The sequence below is a fragment of the Triturus cristatus genome, chromosome 3_1 (assembly GCF_964204655.1).
Source record: "Triturus cristatus chromosome 3_1, aTriCri1.1, whole genome shotgun sequence".
In the NCBI taxonomy this organism is placed as follows: domain Eukaryota; kingdom Metazoa; phylum Chordata; class Amphibia; order Caudata; family Salamandridae; genus Triturus; species Triturus cristatus.
This window is the reverse complement of record NC_140583.1, coordinates 449,837,365-449,856,168: the sequence shown is the minus strand read 5'-3', so window position 1 is coordinate 449,856,168 and position 18,804 is coordinate 449,837,365. Positions and strand designations below refer to the sequence as shown.

General features: G+C 48.0%; 1 protein-coding gene across 1 annotated transcript in view; it reads left to right on the top strand.

Moving 5' to 3' along the window:
- Window positions 1–18,804, top strand: part of USP8 (ubiquitin specific peptidase 8) — a 724,285-nt gene that overhangs the window by 72,053 nt on the left and 633,428 nt on the right. The window contains exon 2 of the mRNA XM_085644251.1: window positions 2,299–2,443. Coding sequence (XP_085500377.1) covers window positions 2,299–2,443 — 145 coding nt within the window. The remainder of the gene's footprint in view (window positions 1–2,298; window positions 2,444–18,804) is intronic.

The window sequence follows — 18,804 nt, the reverse complement described above, 5'->3', positions numbered from 1 at the left end:
AGAGGGACAGGAAGCGCGGGACACAACATACCGCGTATTACAGAACAAGCTCTACTTGAGTGAGATCATACTAACTCAACCGCCTCTGTGCGTCCTGTACACCACCCTGTGATCACCCCTATCTTGTGGCTATTTTGTGGAATCGATGTGCCGGCAGTGCTGTGAGTGGAGTTAATCTGGTGCGTGGGACCCAACAAACTACATAATCGACGTCGAACAGTACGAATACAGTACGCAGTACAGTGCAAATAGAGCAAACTCAATGTATGTGGGGCCGAGCAAACTGCGTAAACTATGTAGAACAGTATAAATAGAGCAAACTAGTTAAGAACAGCATGAGTGGCAGCTGACGCAACCCAGAGAAGCACGATTCGAGTGAGATCAAACTATCTCCCCCACCTAAGTCATCTTAAAGAGGTACCAGATCAAGCATCAAATGTGAAGCACTCCTGAAGGACCGGATACAGACATACACAACAGCGACATTAGTTAATTATCACCTACTGTCATAGGTGAAAGCCCTAAGTAGCACCTTGGAAGACAAAAACAACTTGGGCCTTTCAAGTGTGTCACTGAATCAGAAAGTAACTAATCTTGCTACCCCGTTTACGCTGACACCAAGACCCCCACGAAGATGCTCCACCAAAAGACGCACTTTAAAGAGTTACCCTATCTTTCCGGCATCCCATCGCCTTTCCTTTGGCTTCACGACAGTTCTGGCCCAGACGCTTCACAAATAATGCGGTGTGACCACTGCCACTATCTGCTTCTAAAGCTAGCCTCTCTACAACCTCAATTAATATGGCAGAAAAAGAACCCAACCCACACTGCAAGCGCTCAAAGGCGGAACCTCCTCCACCAGACTCTCCTATCAAATCCAAGGCAGATATAAACAGCACTATAGAAATGATACTGAAAAACTTGGAGATGTTCACGATCTGGCAAAGTCAACTAAACAAAATACCGGTGCCATGCAACTAGAAATGACGGCCATTTGCTCTGACATCAATACAATCAACACAAGAGTCGCAGAGGCTGAGCATAGAATAAGCGAAGTGGAGGACTCCACCGCTGGATCCAGCAAAGACATTAAAACATTGCTAAATGTCACCAGAAATATGCAAACATGTCTTTGCAGTGCTTGAAGATCGCAATAGACGAAGGAACATAAGAAAGTTTGCAGTTCCCGAAGGCACAGAAGATCCCAACAACTCATGCATATCCTTCCTAGAGGCTTGGATCCCTCAAATCACAGCTATAAAATTCAACAAAGACCTGGAACTAGAACGAGCTCATAGAGTACCGACATTTCACTCTTCCTCAAACTTTTATTATTCATGCAGAATCAATAACATCTTTTGAACTCGAAGAAAGTTTGATGAAATGTCAATACAAGTGACAAGATGGGCATGTCGTTAATGTGCATGAATCTTAATCCTGGTGTGACACATATGTATGTGATACTGATAAATGGAAATAAATATGGTTAAAAAGTGCATGAAAACAGTGCAGGAGAAAATCGGAGGAAGAAGGCGAATACAATGGGTACAAGGAGTTCTGGGGGATGTGTGGAAGCACTAGAAGGTACAGCAACCCAGAAGATTAAAAAAAAAAAAAGTGAGTGGACGGAACAGGGCTAAATGCCAATTGAATTAATCTGTAGCTTCCAGGTCTTTTGGCTGCACTAGGTCCAGGAGGAGTCAAAACGTGTTAAGTCCCTGTTCAGAACCAATAGTGAAACAAAACTATATACATGTTAGGTTTTAGAATTGGGGTGATGTCAGACCCTTGTTTGAGTGATGCATAATAAGCTGCCTCTAGTATCTTAAGTTTGCAAGATTAGACTTTCTATAAATCGGGTGGCCATCTTGGCTTGGGATAAGTCTGTGGGATGAATGTATATGGGGCAGAAGTTTTGGCTTGGGATGGATTTTTGATTTAGTGCAGATTGAAAGGTCATCTTGTCTTGTACGAAATCCTTAACAATGATTGCATATGAGGTCCCTTTCTTGGCTTAGAAAGGATCCTTGGGCTGGGTGTGGGTGCCATTTTAGTCTGAGACAATCATCTCTAGCAGTTTTCTGTGACCCAGAAGTATCCTAGTCTGTAACACTGCCTTGAAAAACCTAACCGATGTTTACACATAATTGTGAATTTGTTTCTTGGAGATTTTGAATGAGCTTTTCAAGAAGCATATATAACTTTATATTGCCGATTTTATTTATCTGTGTCTTATGCCATGTATACTTGCCAAGTGACTGTTAATTATTTGGTTTTCCATGCTTTCTCCCTTATCAGCTATGCAAATACTGCCTCTAAGATTTTTAAGACGGCTGAGGAATGCAGGTTGGACCGAGATGAAGAAAAGGCGTATATCTTCTATATGAAGTACTTGTCTGTTTTAGAACAAATCAAATCAAGACCGGATTTCAAACATTACCAGGTACAGATGTGCTTACTCTTGAGTGTGCAATTTCAACAGTTACATTTTGATGTACCATTATATATTTATTTACAATTTACTATGAAATCAATATTTACCTTATTAACTCTTAGAGAACAATACAAATAGTTTAGACCTTGTTAGCGACTTAAAGGCGTAAACAATCTTGGTTGATAACAACATTGTTTCTTCATCATTAGTCTGTGGTATTTCTATATGTCACAAGATCTTTTCAATTGCATGGTTTCTTTGTTTAATGATACACATTTAATTAAATAGTTTTTTTTGCAATTCTTAAATGACTTCACAGATCTATAGAGTGATGGATGGGAATGAAAGGTGTGCATTGTAGTAATAACACACATAATAAAATACCCTATGACATGTTACCCTATGATATGTTAAGAAATGTTATTATTTGTCTGAAAATATTCCTTTATCATGAAGAAGTTTGATAGTTGCATTTGTTTATTCTGAAAATCCAGTCTTAAATCTTAAAACGAGTTTGTGAGGTCAGTCTTGCATGTAGATGGCCACTTCTCTTACGTGTTCTTGCATCTGTCCATTTTTGTGACTTCCTACTGCAATTGCAAACCTGAGAATAATGTGTGCAGTTTCATAAGATAGGGGGAGCAAGTGTGAGTATGAATATTTCTTCCAATCCCATAACTGTGCCTCCATATCCAGCAAAAGTACATTCTGCCTTCCAGTATACAAAACAAGAGGGTACAATGTTGCAGGTGGGATTTGCTGGCATAACACTTTCTCTGTGTTCCTGTTGCTATTATGCCACTAAAGTAGGCCAAAACGGAGAGACTGTATAGATGGAAAAAGGCTGCAGAAAGGTACTTTCACCTTAAAGCCTAGCTGGGCTACTGCGTGTAGTGGTGGCATCTAGGTTAAAAGCAAGTGCTTGAGTACGTCATTAGGCACAATATGAAAGCACAGCCCCCATCAAACAGTGAGCTGTTACACAAGCTGAGATGATCATTAAGTCTTTTTAAGCCCTGCCCATTTACGTTCAGCACTGACAATGCAAATGAAAGAAAATTGTCTATTTCTGGTGCTGAATATTTCAATTAACATTTTTCATACAAAATCAGGTTTAATGGAAGTGATGATAGCATTAGCTATAATGAAGTCTGTGGTGATGTTCTTGGAAGAGGCCCAAACAGGAGCTTAAAAGCTTCTTTTTCTGAAATATTGTAGTAATTATTTCAAGAAACCTATTAAATTGAAGCATTAGTATATATTTCCTGCGGTTAAGCTGTTCGGCACACAACTTGCCTCTCTTCTGTCAGCATGCTGATTGAGCCAGGACTTCGAGGGGAAAGGATAGAACCATGTTCTAATCACTGGTTTGCATCATGTGGAAAATACAAAGTAATATGCTATACGGATATGACACATATCACATTCTTGTATAAACAAACATCTTATATAAAAAGAAATGAACAAACTATAGTAGTGAGTAAAAGGAAATACAACGTGTGTAAGGATACAGGGCCTGAATGGAACCAATATGTAGCAGTGTAATTCTGTGAAAACTGTGTCACACCATCTGTAAATGTGAAACGTTACTTTATATAATTTTCAATCCAAACTCGCCGACTCGGTTTCCTAGTTCTGCAAGGTTTTACCTTCGATATCCCTGTTCAAAAAGATTTTATGCCACCATTTTCCACCCACCTTTACTATACTTCCACCAGCTTTTTCATTCTTTCCTCTGGGACCAAATTACATTGACAGTACTAGAAACATACTCATTCACTTTTTTCCATATCACTTTCTCTCTTTTTCCAATCCCTTATCCACAACTGATTTAACTCAGAATACCCTTCAAGAGAAAAAGATGGAGGGAACCAGTAGCACTATTTCTGATGGATGCTTCTGCCTGTGGATTCCTCACCTTTTTTAATAGGCCCTGCACCAGCGTTCCGTTGAAATTCTTTCCTAGCTCTCCCACGTCGACGAGGACGTCATAATAGCACGGCTCCGCTCGCGACTCCGTATGATGTCATCGGAACCATAAGAAGACCTCGTCGGCGTGCTGTCGTCTGTTCCCCTTTTTCCACGCCGTCGACACGTAACCGTTTTTCAAGGGACTCTCCATTTTCTTTGTGATTACTTTGTTTCCTTGAAGTATTCAGATATGGCTACTTCTAAGAAGTCCGCATTCAAGCCCTGCAGGGAGTCTGGCGGTCACATGTCGATAGCTGATCCCCTTGATGATTGCCTTTGGTGCTTATCTTCCGATCACGACGTCAAAGGGTATCGAAGCTGCAGGAAGATGAATCCGAAAGCTCTAAAAGAACGTGAGGCTAAACTCTTTATGGCCAAAGCCTAAAAGGAGAAGAGGGGTCGAAAGTAGTCATCCTCTCACACTACTAGATCAAAAAAATGCAAGAAGTCGAAGAAGAGGCGTGGTTCTCGGCGCTGTTCGTCGAAGAACAAGGCTTCAAGGTCGCCTTCTCCAGCTCAGCGGCTTCGGAGGAAAGACTTTGTGTCTCCATCTCATACTTCTTCTCCACAGGTGACGCCGATTCAATCTCCAGCTCCGAGGTCGCCAGTGTCGAGGGGCTCTTCGACGCCTAAAGGTTCTCTGGCTCCCAGTAAGTCTCCGGCCAGGGAGTTGTCTCCTGTTCGTGTGGCTTTGCCTGTATGGGCGCCGTCTTCACCGGGTCCGCAAATTCCAGATCAGCCTCAGGTGATACCTGTTCAGGAAGGCACGGATCCATATCCTCCCTTTCCTGGTCCTGGAACGGACCATGTGCAATTTTTAAATGCGATGTTTGGCATGTTTGCCGGCGCCTCTAATCCAACTGGTGCACCTTCGGACCCCTTGGGTCCTTTGGCCTTTAATTTGGGTGTACCTCACCAGTATGCCCAGGCGCCCTTCGTGCCACTCTTGCCGACGACTCTGGCGTGGCATTTTCCGGCGCCGAGGTCTTCCACTCCGGTTCCTCGGACTCCTTTGGCTGTCGAGTCCGCACCGCCTCGGATTCGATCGACGCGAGGTTTGAAACTGAAGGTCCTCCATCGACGCCAAAGCTGTCGTCACCGGCGCCGCATCTGCGGACGCCGATTCTGAAGCAGCACTCTAGGAGGGATGCACAGAGGCTGCTTGAAGAGGAGGAATATAGACAGGAACAGGAGGAAGGAGGAATTATTGAATCGGTGGACGAGTTTGAAGGTTTACAGGAGGCCAGTGGATTGGATACTTCCCCTGAGTATGAACTCTCATCTCCAAAGGCTGGGGTATTACAGGATGTCGCTCCTTATCATGTTGTAATAAGGAAAGCAGCTGAGTTACTTGATCTGCAGTTACCTTCAGCAGAGGTAAAATCTAACATTCTGACTGAGGTTCTAAATACATCTTCTGCAGTTTCTGAGCCTCTTCTGCCCTTCAATGAGGCCTTGACAGAGCCTATTTTAGAAGTCTGGCAAAAACCTTTGACAGCTCCAGCAGTTTCCAGGTCCATTGCGAGAAGGTACAGGCCAGCTCCTGGGGATCCTGCGTTTCTTTCATCACATCCGTCACCTGAAAGCTTGGTGGTCCAGGCTTCTTGCTCAAAACAATCTTCTGATTCATTCCCTACCATTCCGGGGGATAGGGATTCTAAAAAACTGGAGCAGGCGGCAAAGAAAGTATTTTCATCTGCGAGTATGGCATTAAAACCCACTAATGCTACCTGTTTACTTGGGAGATATATCCATGCTCTTATTGACTCTGTCCAACAGCTACCTCAGAAGCTGCCTGAAGATGATCGGAATAATTTCCTGGAGGCTCTTTCTGACTCTCAGGCCGCGGCCTGTCAAGTTATACAGTCGGTTTTGGACACGGCTGACTCGGTGGCTCGTGTAATGAGGTCTTCTGTAGCAACAAGAAGACCAGCTTGGCTGAGGTCATCTAGATTTTCTCCTGATGTTCAGGCAACCCTGTTTGATTTGCCCTTTGATGTTTCAAAACTGTTTCGCACTAAAGCCGACTCTGCCTTACAACGCTTTAAGGATAGCAGAGCGACTGCAAGATATCCGGGCCTTCAAACGCAGTCTAGAGGATACAGCTACAAGGAGTATCGTGGATTTGGACAGGCTGCTTCCTTTCGTGGCCGCCAACAACCTCAACAGAGCCAGTAGCAGAATCCTTTGTACAAATCGTACAGGGGTAAAAACGGGGGCCGTCTTAAAGGAGCTTCTCGACAGCAGTCCTCCTCCTCTTCTCCTCCCCCCACTGTTGGTGCCTCAGGAAAGCAGTTATAGATCCACCATCTTAGAAAATGTTGGTCCTATAGGGGGTCGGGTGTCCCACTTTCTACAAGATTGTAAATTGATTACTTCAGACCGTTGGGGTTTAAATCTTGTAGATAATGGGTACACCCTCCCTTTATAGGTCTCGCCTAGCGTTGCAGCGCGACTGCGCTGCCATCGCTTTGCGAGGCATGCAGTATATACTGTAGTGTGGAAGCTTCGTGGAAGCTCCGCCCACGCTCTGCTCATTGGCTTTTGTCTTAAATGCTGCCTTCCGATTGGTTTGAGGCTTGTTAGTCCCTCCTCATTCATCATTTGTATCCTTCCACGGCTATTGGCCCCTTTACTCCTAACACTATTTTCTTCCTTTTCTCCCCACCGCACCCTCCCTCAGTCTGTGATTTCTCACCCCCCCCTCCTGTTCGTGTTTTCTTGCTTGCCGGCACTTCCGTTTTCTTCTTTATTATTGCCACCTTGAAATATGCGATTTTAAGATGCGTGTTGTACAAAAAGTTCTCGTGTTTAATGAACTAGATTTTAATGTTACTCTAAATATAATAAGACTCTAGGCAACATTCAGGGTATGCATGGCAACTGACACCTCCTAGTTCACAAATGGCATTGTTGTCAGGTGGGAGGAGCGGCAGTGTTTTAACTCATGCTTAAAACGAGCACTTATAATAATTTCCTCTCAATTCAGTGCTATAATCTTGTGTACTGAGGTGACACGCTAAAGAAATGCACTTTTTTGAATTCTTAAGAGACATTATTGCACATTTACATAATGTTTACTGGATGATTAACATGCCGATCATTTTCACGGCTCGCCCACTGGCTCGTATACGCTTGGCTCGTCTCCGGCTGGCTCTACCTGTTAATTAATATATTGGCTCATGCACCTCTAACAAAGAGAGATGAATGGATACATGACAGTGAGGCTGGTAGATGGTAGAGAAATAGACTGGTGCAGACAAACAGACAAAGTCAGTCTCCATTTCCTCGCGTCAGAATCATCACTTTCAATAACCTGGAAATCTGCCGGCAACTCCCACATGCCCCAACCTCATTCTCCTCACCTATTCTTAGCAGAAGCGGCAGATTCTGAGCTGTGCCCTGCTGGTGCAGAGGAGCACGGCAGAGTCTGTTGAAGCGCTGGGATCCCTAGCCTCTCCGGGCGGGCACCTAAGCCTTCTGGGTGCCTTCACACTCAGGATAAATTAATACATTTTGTTCTGTGCTTTAGTCGCCCCTCTGTGAGCAGTGTCTGGTAGATGAAGCTCTATGTTAATAAACACATTCGGAGAGGTGGTTGTGTACAAACAAACAGCCACAATACCGTTCTTTTTGAACGTGTAGTTAAATACCTCTCATCGAGTACCTCATTGGCTGATCATTCCATGGCAGTACCAAAATTACCCATTTGGACACATTTGCTCAACTGTAAAACACTCCCTTCTATGGGTCATTTAACAACTCTGGGCTTTGGGGTTAGGTAACCTACTTTGGATGCTGTTTAAAAGAGTAAATACAAAAGTTAATGCAATGAAACTAAGCAACCAGTACTGTCTAAAACACTGTGAAAACTGACACGCATTCTGGCTTTTTGTTTAGTTAATGTCGATTTTCTCATAGATGCGAGAAAAGTACTCTTAATATCTTAATGAAATCTGCACACTTTTAACTAATAGCACCGGGCGACCTTTGACAACTAGGCAATGAATGCATTTTCATGTACCACCGAAGCCCCCCCGCCCCCTTGGCAAACTTTATTGCCTCCCAGTGTTTGGAGGATAACCAAGACGCAGGAGAGTGAGTCAAATAGTCTAGAAAATGAAAGAGAAGCCGGGATTCGGATTCACATGCTCCGATCGCGTTGGTTAGTCTGTAAGCACTACTTTTATTAATGAGTTTCGCATTAGTAAAGCACACGGTGTTCATGTGTGGCGACACTTCACCCATGAGGTACGTGCCAAGCAATTGTTGACACAATCTACACTTTGCGTCTTTTTCAATATATTTATTACAAAGTGCAGGACCTTTCCAAGGGATTATGCACACTATATACATTCACTCCAAAAATAAAACACGTAGGTAAAAAACATTGCCATTTACAATGTCAATAGCTCTAACTCACAAATGCGAGACCTATTTGCATTGCAAATGCTTGTTTAGAGTTTCCTCCTCCTTACCCTCCTCGCCAGGGTTGGTGTTCAGAAGACCACTTGCTGCTTTTGCAGCAGGAGGTTCTTACCTTGTTACAGAAAGGTGCGATAGAGGTGGTTCCAGAGCAAGAAAGGGGTCAGGGGTGGTACTCCCAGTATTTCCTGATCCCCAAAAAGGACGGTCGATTGAGGCCGATCTTGGACCTCAGGATTTTGAATCTTTACCTCATGCAGGAAAAGTTCAAAATCATGACCTTGGCTCAGGTTCTTCTTGCGCTGCAACAGGAAGACTGGATGGTGTCTATCGATCTACAGGATGCGTATTTTCATCGGAAGTATCTCCGGTTCAAGGTGGGTTCGCAACACTATCAGTTTGCGGTTCTTCTGTGTGGTCTGATTTCCACACCTCGGGTCTTTACAAAGGTGATGGTGGTGGTAGCGGCACATCTCAGAAGGTCAGGGGTTACTGTTTTTCCCTATCTGGACGACTGTCTGTTGAAAGCGGAGTCTCCGGAGTTGGAGTTGTGCCACTTGCAAGCGACAACGCAACTGTTGTTCAACTTGGGTTTCTCGATAAATGTACCCAAATCTCACCTGGTGCCTTCTCAGCACAGCCTGTTCATAGGGGCAATACTGGACACTACTGTGTGACAGGCATACCCGCCTCCGCAGAGGATTCTCGACATACAGGAGATGATTCCTTTATTTAACGATGGAGCTGTTGTTCTAGTCCAGAAGGTTCTTCGTCTGCTCGGTCTGTTCGCTTCCTGCGTTCTGTTGGTCAGTCATGCACGCTGGCACAAGAGGGCACTCCAGTGGTGCCTCCGCAGGCAGTGGTATCAATATAACGGAGATCCCGGGGAGAAGGTCAGAATCTCCAGAGACTCTGCAGTGGAGCGGACTTGGTGGGGTGTGCAGGGCAACCTGTCTCAGGGAAAGCCTTTTCAGCCTCCTCTGCCGGTGGCCACAGTGATCACGGATGCCTCCACTCTAGGGTGGGGTGCTCATCTGGGGGATCTGGAGGTCAAAGGTCTTTGGCCTCCAGAGGAAAGGTTGCTTCACATCAACCTTCTGGAATTGCGGGTGATACATTTGGCACTAAAAGCTTTCCTTCCTTCGCGGTCAGTCAGTTCAGGTCCTGATGGACAACACTACCGCGATGTGGTACATCAACAAACAGGGAGGTGTAGGGTCGTATCGCCTCTGTCGAGAGGCTCTACGACTCTGGTCCTGGGCTCAGGGCCATCAGATTTGTGTGTTTGCAAATCATCTAGCCGGTATGCTGAATGTTTGTGTGGACAGTCTCAGTCTGCGTTACTTAGCTGATCACAAGTGGCGACTTCATCCGGAGGTGGTCCGTCGCATCTTCGAGATGAGGGGGTTTCCTCGGTTGGACCTATTTGCCACTCACAAGAACACGCACTGCACGTTGTTATGCAGTCTCCAGTATCCGATGCAGGGAACACCTGGGGGACGCGTTTCAATTGGATTGGAGGTCGCAACTCCTTTACGCGTTTCCTCCCATACCCTTGATTCCTCAGGTTCTGAGGAAAATTCACCAAGACCGTGCCCAAATCATATTGATCGCCCCGGATTGGCCAAGAAGGGTGTGGTACACAGATCTTCTTTACCTCTCATCGCACCCTCCGCTCTGTCTCCCTCTCAGGGCTGACCTCCTCTCGCAGTCGCAGGGGCAGGTTCTACACCCCCACCTCCAGAGCCTGCACCTTCTTGCCTGGAGATTGAACGGGCCAACCTGAGTTCTTTTTCTTTCCCACCGGATGTGGTGGATGTCATTTTATCTTCCAGAAGGCCCTCCACCAAATTTGTGTATTCCTCCAGGTGGTCCAAATGTGTTAAGTGGTGTGGAGAGAGGACCATTGATCCTTTAAAGGCTCTTTTGTCTGACGTATTGAGTTTCTCTCTTTTCTTAGCCCAGCAGGGTTGTGCTGTGGCTATGGTTAAAGGTTTTTTGTCGGCTTTATCGGCTTTTATTTGTTTGCCTGGTCAGCCGTCGTTATTCAAATCTCCTGCCGTTATGAGGTTCATTAAGGGCCTTCAAAATACGTTTCCTCCCACTCTTTTCATTATGCCTCAATGGGATTTAAATCTTGTTCTTACCTTTTTATTGGGTTCTCCATTTGAGCCTCTTCATAGTTGTCCGTTGAGGCTTCTCTATTTTAAAATGGTTTTCTTGATTGCCATTACTCGGCTATGTGGGTAAGTGAGCTTCAGGCTCTTAGCTCTAAACCTCCATTCTTGACCATTCATGCAGATAAGTTGGTTCCAAGGACCAGGGCTGCTTTCCTTTCTAAGGTGGTTACTCTTTTTCCATTTGGGACAGTCCGTTACCTTACCTTCTTTCTATCCTCCCCCTCACCCTTCCAAGGAGGAGGAGAGACTTCATCGTTTGGACCCTAAGAGAGCTGTCAGCTTTTATTTGGACAGAACAAAGGATCTGAGACTGGACGATCAGCTCTTTGTGGGCTACGAATGAAAGGCAAGGCTGTGCACAAACGGACTCTCTCCAGGTGGATCATCTTGTGCATCAAGATCTGCTACGCCTTGGCCAAGAAGGTATCAGAGCTCATTCTACCAGAGCTAAATCATCTTCTTCTGCTTTGGCTAGAGGTGTTCCTGTTATTGATATTTGTAAAGCAGCAACTTGGGCCTCCCTCCATACTTTTGCAAAGCATTACTGCTTGGATTCGGAGGTTAGGAGGGATGGCCATTTTGCTCATTCTGTTTTGCAAGATTTTTTGGTCTAGTCAGGTGGACACCCTCTTCCGGGAGAGGTACAGCTTTGAGATTCTATTCAAAAGGTGAGGAATCCACAGGCAGAAGTATTCATCAGAAGAACAAGTTACTTACCTTCTGTAACGCTTTTTCTGGTGGATACAGTATCTGCCTGTGGATTCCTCACTGTCCCACCCGCTTCCCCGTTGTCCACCTGTTTCTACCCAAAAATTCTTTAACTGTTTGACATGAATGTTTTTAATATGACTTTTTAATGCTTATGTTTTAATAGTGGGAAATGCTTGGTCTGTTGCTCTTTTTTCCATGCTTTTATTGGTTATGCATTTGTATATATATATATATTTTGTATACTGTGTATACATGTGAAAATGTGTCGGTCTGCCAGTTTGCCTCGGGGACACGGAACAAATGGGTGGAACTGGCGTCAGCACGTCGACAAGGTCTTCTTATAGCTCCGATGATGTCATACGAAGTCACGAGCGGAGCCGTGCTATTTTGACGTCCTCCTCGACGTGGGAGAGCTAGGAAAGAATTTCCGTGGAATGCTGGTGCAGGGGGTATTCAAAAGGTGAAGAATCCACAGCCAGATACTGTATCCACCAGTAAAAGCGTTACCAATGGTAAGTAACTTGTTTGTTTGGTGCTTCTATACCAACACAACATAGATGTGATAGATTTCAGTAGAGGCATACCACAAGCAATAATCTACTGGAACACATTCTGAAACCAAACGATTAACTCTTTTGGCTAACCCATTAGATTGGGGGGATAAAGCGAGAATCTCCTTTCCAAGAAAGCAAACTTTTTATTGAGATGGCCTGTACACCAGTGTCTGAAACTAATTAAGAAGGAAAATCTTCTGTACTGAAAATTTCAGAGATGAAATCAATCACATCAGTACGAGCCTTAGCTGTAAACTTAATTTCCACCCACTTGGAGAAATTATCGACCAAGAACTATGGCGTAATTTTTTGTTTTGATAGTGTCCTTGAAGGGCAAAAAATATATGGCCAATTTCCTCCATGTTTTGTTTGGCTTGTAGCAATGTTTTTTTTGTTTATTATGTTTATCGCTGATTAAATACTCTGCACACCTTTCAACTTTTAAGTCGCTATTCCATCCATTAATGGCCACCAATACCAATCTCTTACTCTGTGTCTCTCTAAACAGCATCTCATAGCGTTCTTTACTGTAACATCTTTGTTTCACGAACTCATTCAGCAGGAGAAATGGATACAATATTATTACTGATAAAGGCAATTTAACGGCACTATCTAGATCCAGATAGTTTGCAGCCACTGGAAACTTTTTCTTCAAGCTGAGCCTCTCTTTTATGCAGAGACCAGGAATGGGAGTCTTAACCCCCTGAATGTGGAATTCTATGTTCCTACCAGGAACCTACGTTCCACTAATTTGGCTCTGGCTAGGACTAAGCGCATATATAAAGTAAGAACGGGCGGCCGTTCTTTCTCCTACCTAGCGGCCAAGAGATGGAACGAGTTGCCCAACGATCTCAGACATACAACCAACTATCTGTTGTTTCGGAAAAAGCTTAAGACTTACCTGTTTCCTTCCTCTCATTAAAAACCCTTCTAACCGTCAGCTGTTTTCACCTGGTCTCAGCGCCGTGATATCCCTTGGGATGAGTGTCGCGCTCTACAAATACCATAAATAAATAAATGTGCTCTTGACTAAAACGATATTGCTTGTCGTGATTCGATTCCTGCGCTCTCAAGCCCTCCACTGGGGGGCGAATTGAGGTACTTTCCAGTGTTCAAAAAAGCTTCCGGACACTCCCCTGCATGCATATCCTGACTTCCAGCTATTTGGACACTATTTGTAAATTGCCATCCATTCCCGTTCCATGCCTGGTTGTTTAGAAACCAGTCTGCTCATACTTGAAACTCCATTACCTATAATCCCCTGATCACTGCTTCGTCTCCAACCTGGCAGACCAAGGATGGGTGGAGGAATTCAGCACACCTGTGGCTGGCAGCAGTAAACCTGCTCACACCTGGTGAATGTGATTACCGTGAGCTCTTTTAAGCGCCAGCCCCCTTCAGTCAAGTGTTGATCATTGTAGCTGTGTTCCTGTGAGACTGACACTTGTTCCTGAACTATTGCTATTCTTATTATCCTGAGTTCCTGAGCTATAGTTATTCCTTGTTCCTGAGCTGCAACTATTCCTTGTTCCTGATTAGCACTGCTTGCAGTGCTGTCTTGACTTCTTGATTCCGGAGCTGTAGCTATGTATTGTTCCTGAATAGCACTGCCTGCCAGTGCTACCTTGATTCCTGAGCTTCGGTAATTCCTTGTATCTGAACTAGCACTGCCTGCAGTGCTACTTTGTTTCATTAATTCCGTATCCAGTACTACTGTAGTGCTCCCTTTAGCCTCTCTCCTTCTGTATTACTTTTTCCCAGTCCCTGCCTTTCTTCCTATGACCTTTGTACCAGTCCCTAGTTTGCTGCAATCCTATTCATGCTGTCTTGATTCTAGTTTCCTGGTATGTTTGTTGTTGCTTTCTGCCAAGTGTGCCCTTTATTTTCCTTATTTTCCTGTTAAGCACTCCTTCTTGCTAGCTCCTTGTCTCTTGTGGTTGTGTATTTAGCTCTACACCCTTGCTGTTGTCCCCTTGCGTGTTCCTGTCTGATCGGTATGATCCCTGTGCTCAGCTGACAACCTAGGTGGTGTTTTTTGTCCACTGTGAGTTTTGTCTTCGAGTTACTTTTTTAACATCCCCATAGGTATCCGCTCCACAGACCCTGCCTTTGCATGTATATTTAATATGTGGGCATTCGCAGTCAGTATCTGTAACCGCAATTGTGGGTGAAGAATTTACTTAGCTACAGTCGTACCGTGTGGAGCTCTCGAGTGCTTTACCCCACATTTCCTTCATTGTTAATGCTGTAATATATACACATATGTCTTGCACTTTTGCCCTGGGTGTATTTATCCTGAATGCCACATTGCCTCTTGAATGCCTGTCCTTTCTGAGCCTTAACTCTCTTATTCCCTTGTACAGAGCTTCCCCTTTGGATTCCCTTTCTCCTCTGACTGGTGGACCAGTGAGACAAGATGCGGGTGAAGCCGTTGCGCCAGGATGGTAGCGTATATCTTAAGTTCGGTATTAATGAGAGATATCGGCCGGTAATTCGAGCAAGATTGTGATGGGGGTTGTGTTTTGGGAAGGACTACTATCGTGGCCGTGTCCGTTTCCGGCGGGACCGAGCCCTTCCCCACCACTTCAGCATAGAGACCCAGAAGCCTCGGGGCGAGGGTTTCACGGTAATGGGCGTAATATTCCTGCGGGAAGCCATCCGGCCCCGGGGTCTTCCCGGATGCCAAGTGACTGATCGCTTCACCAATTTCCTGCAGCGTGATGGGCAGGTCTAAAGTCTCACCAGCCTCCCGTCCCAACCGCCCAAGACCGACCCCGCTCGCCCCCATCATCTCCGCAAGAGAGATCCCCGGTGCCCGAGCCCGGTACAGTTGGGAGTAATAACCTGCAAAGGTCTGTGCCGCTGCCATGGAGACAGTGTGAGTCACGCCAGTGGAGTTCACAATGGCAGGAATAATCCGCTTTGCCCGAGGGTAAGTAGCCAGCCGATGGAGGAGCGTACCGTTTTTGTCTCCCCACCCGTACACCCGGGTCACCGAGGAGCGCCAAAGAGTCTTAGCCGCCTCCATAGATTGCATACGTATCTCCTCCCTCAGAAAGGCCAGCCGTCGCGCCCGCGCATTGTCACCCAACGCCTCCTGGACCCGTTCAAGTTCCAAGGCCTGTGCTTGGCAAGCCGTGAGTCGCTGGAGCTGTGCCCGGCGTTGCTGTTGCACGTGCCCCCTGGCGGCCCCCCTAATAGTCGCCTTCCCGGCCTCCCAGAGGATGGCCGAGGAGGAGACAGAGCCAGCATTATGAAGATAATAATTGGTAATCTCGTCTCTCACTGTCTTCTGGAATACTTTGTCCTGAAGGAACCAGGCATTCAGGCGCCACATCGGGCGGGCGGAGAAAGGAGGCGGGCCGAGAGCAATAAGCATCGGTGAGTGGTCCGAAAGGCCCCTTGGAAGAATGCAGGTGTCCTGAACAACCGCACATTCCATAGACGGGACAAAAATTAAGTCGATCCGGGCGTGCGACTGGTGCGCCGCCGAGGTGTGAGTTTACTGTCGAGCATGTGGATGCCAAACCCTCCAGACGTCGCACAGGCCCTGGGCTTCAGCCCAACTCGACAGCTGCTTCGCGCGAGCGGCTCTGGCGAGAGAGATCGGGCCCGTCGAGTCCATACGGGGCGTGTAGACGGCATTGAATTCCCCCCCCTAGAACGAGCGAGCCCGCCGGAAGCATGGGCAACAAATCTGCAGCGTAGGAAAGGGCAGCTTGCAACAGGGACGGCGCCGCGTACAGGGACAGCAAGGTGAGTGGTCGCCCCTCGAGAGTGCCACAAACTGCAACAGCCATACCCTGGGGATCTAAGTGCACCTGGGCCAGTACAAAGGTAAGAGACCGTCTGATCAGGATAGCCACCCCCCGGGAGCCCCTAGCAAAGCCTGAGTGCCTAACCCTATCATACCCGTAGCGGGCGAGAAAGGGACATTTGTTACCGAGAAGATGGGTCTCCTGAAGGAGAAGCATGTTGATTCCCATACGCTGTGCATATTTTAGGACTGCCATGCGTTTGAAACGGTTCAAAAGACCATTTACATTCCAGGATAGTATGCGCATAGCGGCCCTGGGAATGGGTGTGTCAGCCATAACTATTGTCGGGGGCAGGCCTAACGAGTTCTCGTCTTCCGGAGTTGAGGGGACGCATCCCTCAGTCCGCAGGGAACTCCACAAGCTAAGGGGAGCAAGCCCGGAGCAAGGAGCAGAATACGACGCCACCCCTGCGTGAGGTGTGAACGGGCGCCACTGTAAGAAGCACATCCCTTGTGAGGAGCGGGTGACCCCGGAGTCGATCGCAAGGAGGGCTGGGGAACGCGCAGAAAAGGGCCCCCCGTTGGGCACGACACCCACACCAGAACTGAAGGGGGTGCAGGTGCATGGCCCCCCCGGAGGGAGAGACATCGGGAGAGCGGACAGGAGACCAGGTCAACAGTATCGTGATGCCATAGAACAACAACAGCGAGGAAATCATCCCCCACCAACAAAATCCCCCTTAGGAGGAAGAAACAACCCAAAACCAACCCCAGCCCCCCACCCTATACTTCAAAAACAGAAGCATCTGTCGCCCTAACGGTATATAACAACAACCAAGCTAAAACGCTCGGGCTTGAGCACATAGTGGACCCCTCAGTAGAGCGGCCGAGAGCTGCGATTATAGTGGAACACCGAAGCCCAGCCCCTCGCATCGTCAGCCTGGTAAAGCAGACCCCCCCCCCCCCCACAAATCCACATGCAGTAAAAGGATATCAAATGACTGGACTGCAAGGAGAGATCCGTGAGGTCCATTTGTGTGTCCGGCTGGGCTGCAGAGCCTGCCCGTGGGAGGAACTCATTGTGACGTCCAGTATCAGCGGGACTTGTAGGTGCAGCCGAAGAGGCAGATGTGTCCCCAGACGCCCGGCGCGGCCGGCTCATGGAGCGTGTGACTACCGCCTCTCCTTCTGCGCGACTTTGGGGCTGCGTGCGTCTCCGTCGCTGGGTTCTGGACGGCCGGGGCGCTTCCTGCCCCCGATGCCCAGCCGCCGGTGATCCCTGCATCCCTGATCGGTGCAGAGGACGCTCCTCTGTCAGCCAGGTCCAGGCTGCTCTCGGCGCGTCAAAAAATATTGTTTTGTTTTGAAAAATGACCCGGAGGCAGGCCGGGAACTGAAGCTGGTACTGGAGGCCCATAGCCCGCATCTTCTGCTTCACCTCCATGTAGGATCGCCTTTGCTCTTGGACCTCCCGGGTGTAGTTCGGGAAGATCATTATTGTGTGATTTTGGTATGTGAGAGTCCCTTTGCGCCTGGCCTCACGTAGAATCGCGTCCCTGTCTCTGAAGTTGAGGATCTTTAAGATGAAAGGACGGTGGGGCGCCCCTGGAGGCCTGGGAGCCAGCGAGCGGTGGGCCCTCTCCACTACAAACCAGGTTGACAGGCTGTCTGCCGGCATCCAGAACTTAAACCAGCGTTCCAGGAAATCATCCGCACGGCCCGATTCAGCCCCCTCCGGGAATCCCACCAGGCAAAGGTTACTACGCCGGGCTCGGTTTTCAGCATCTTCGGCCCGGCGGTGCAGTTCCTTAGATTGGGTGGTCAGTTCTCGCACTTGGTCCTGTAACTGACGGATGTCGTCCTCGGCCGTCGCGATTCTTGATTCGGTTTCGGTGATGCGGGCGGTGGCGTTACGCAGGTCCTGCCGGAGAAGGGCAACATCGACCTTGACCTCCCCAACTATACCCTCCAGGGAGGAGCGGGATGCGTTGATGGCCTGCAAAATGGCTGCAAGATCCGTGTTGGGGGCCGAAGCTGCCTCCCCGGTCGGGCCCGCCCCCCTCTCGGAGGTTGTAAACTGGTCCATCCTGGTTTGGGTGGCTGCGGGTGTCTGTTTGGGAGCCCTGTCCTTACCCATGATGGCCGCACCACGGTCAACGGGGGACATCAAAGCCAGACAGTGAGCAACGTGGGTACCCTCTGGAGACCTCACAGGGACCGGGGAGGCGAACAACAGGGGGGAGGGGGTGCGGCCAGGGCACCCCGCCCGTCCGGGAGGCCAAAGGCAACTGGCACCGTCAGATCACGGCCCCGCGCGCCGCCCGATGAGACAGCCGAGTGTCCCTCAAGGCCTGCCACCGAACTGTATCCGCAGACCCGTGGCCAACCGGTACCCAGGGCGGCAAGGGTCTCCCACGGCAGCTACAGCTGAATTCTCCTTCCCCGAACACCGTCCAGTGCGGCACGCTCGGCGGCAACACCGAAGCCACCGCCCGTGTCCGCCCCAGGGTTCCCGGGGCACAGACGTTCACAAGCGCTCCCGTAGGGCCGGGTAGGCACGTAGTCTCCGTATCCCCCAATCGGCCCCGACCCCGGGCTGCCCGACCAGGAACCACTCCAAAGGGCTCCCAGTTCAGGCGGCACGGGGCAGAACCACTGTCCAGCCGCCCATGGCCGTCCCCCTCCGCCGCCTCCTACCGCACAGCACAGCCAAGGCTAGATCCACGCTGCCACCTGCGAAGTCACAGAACCCGGGCACTCCGTTCAGACGTC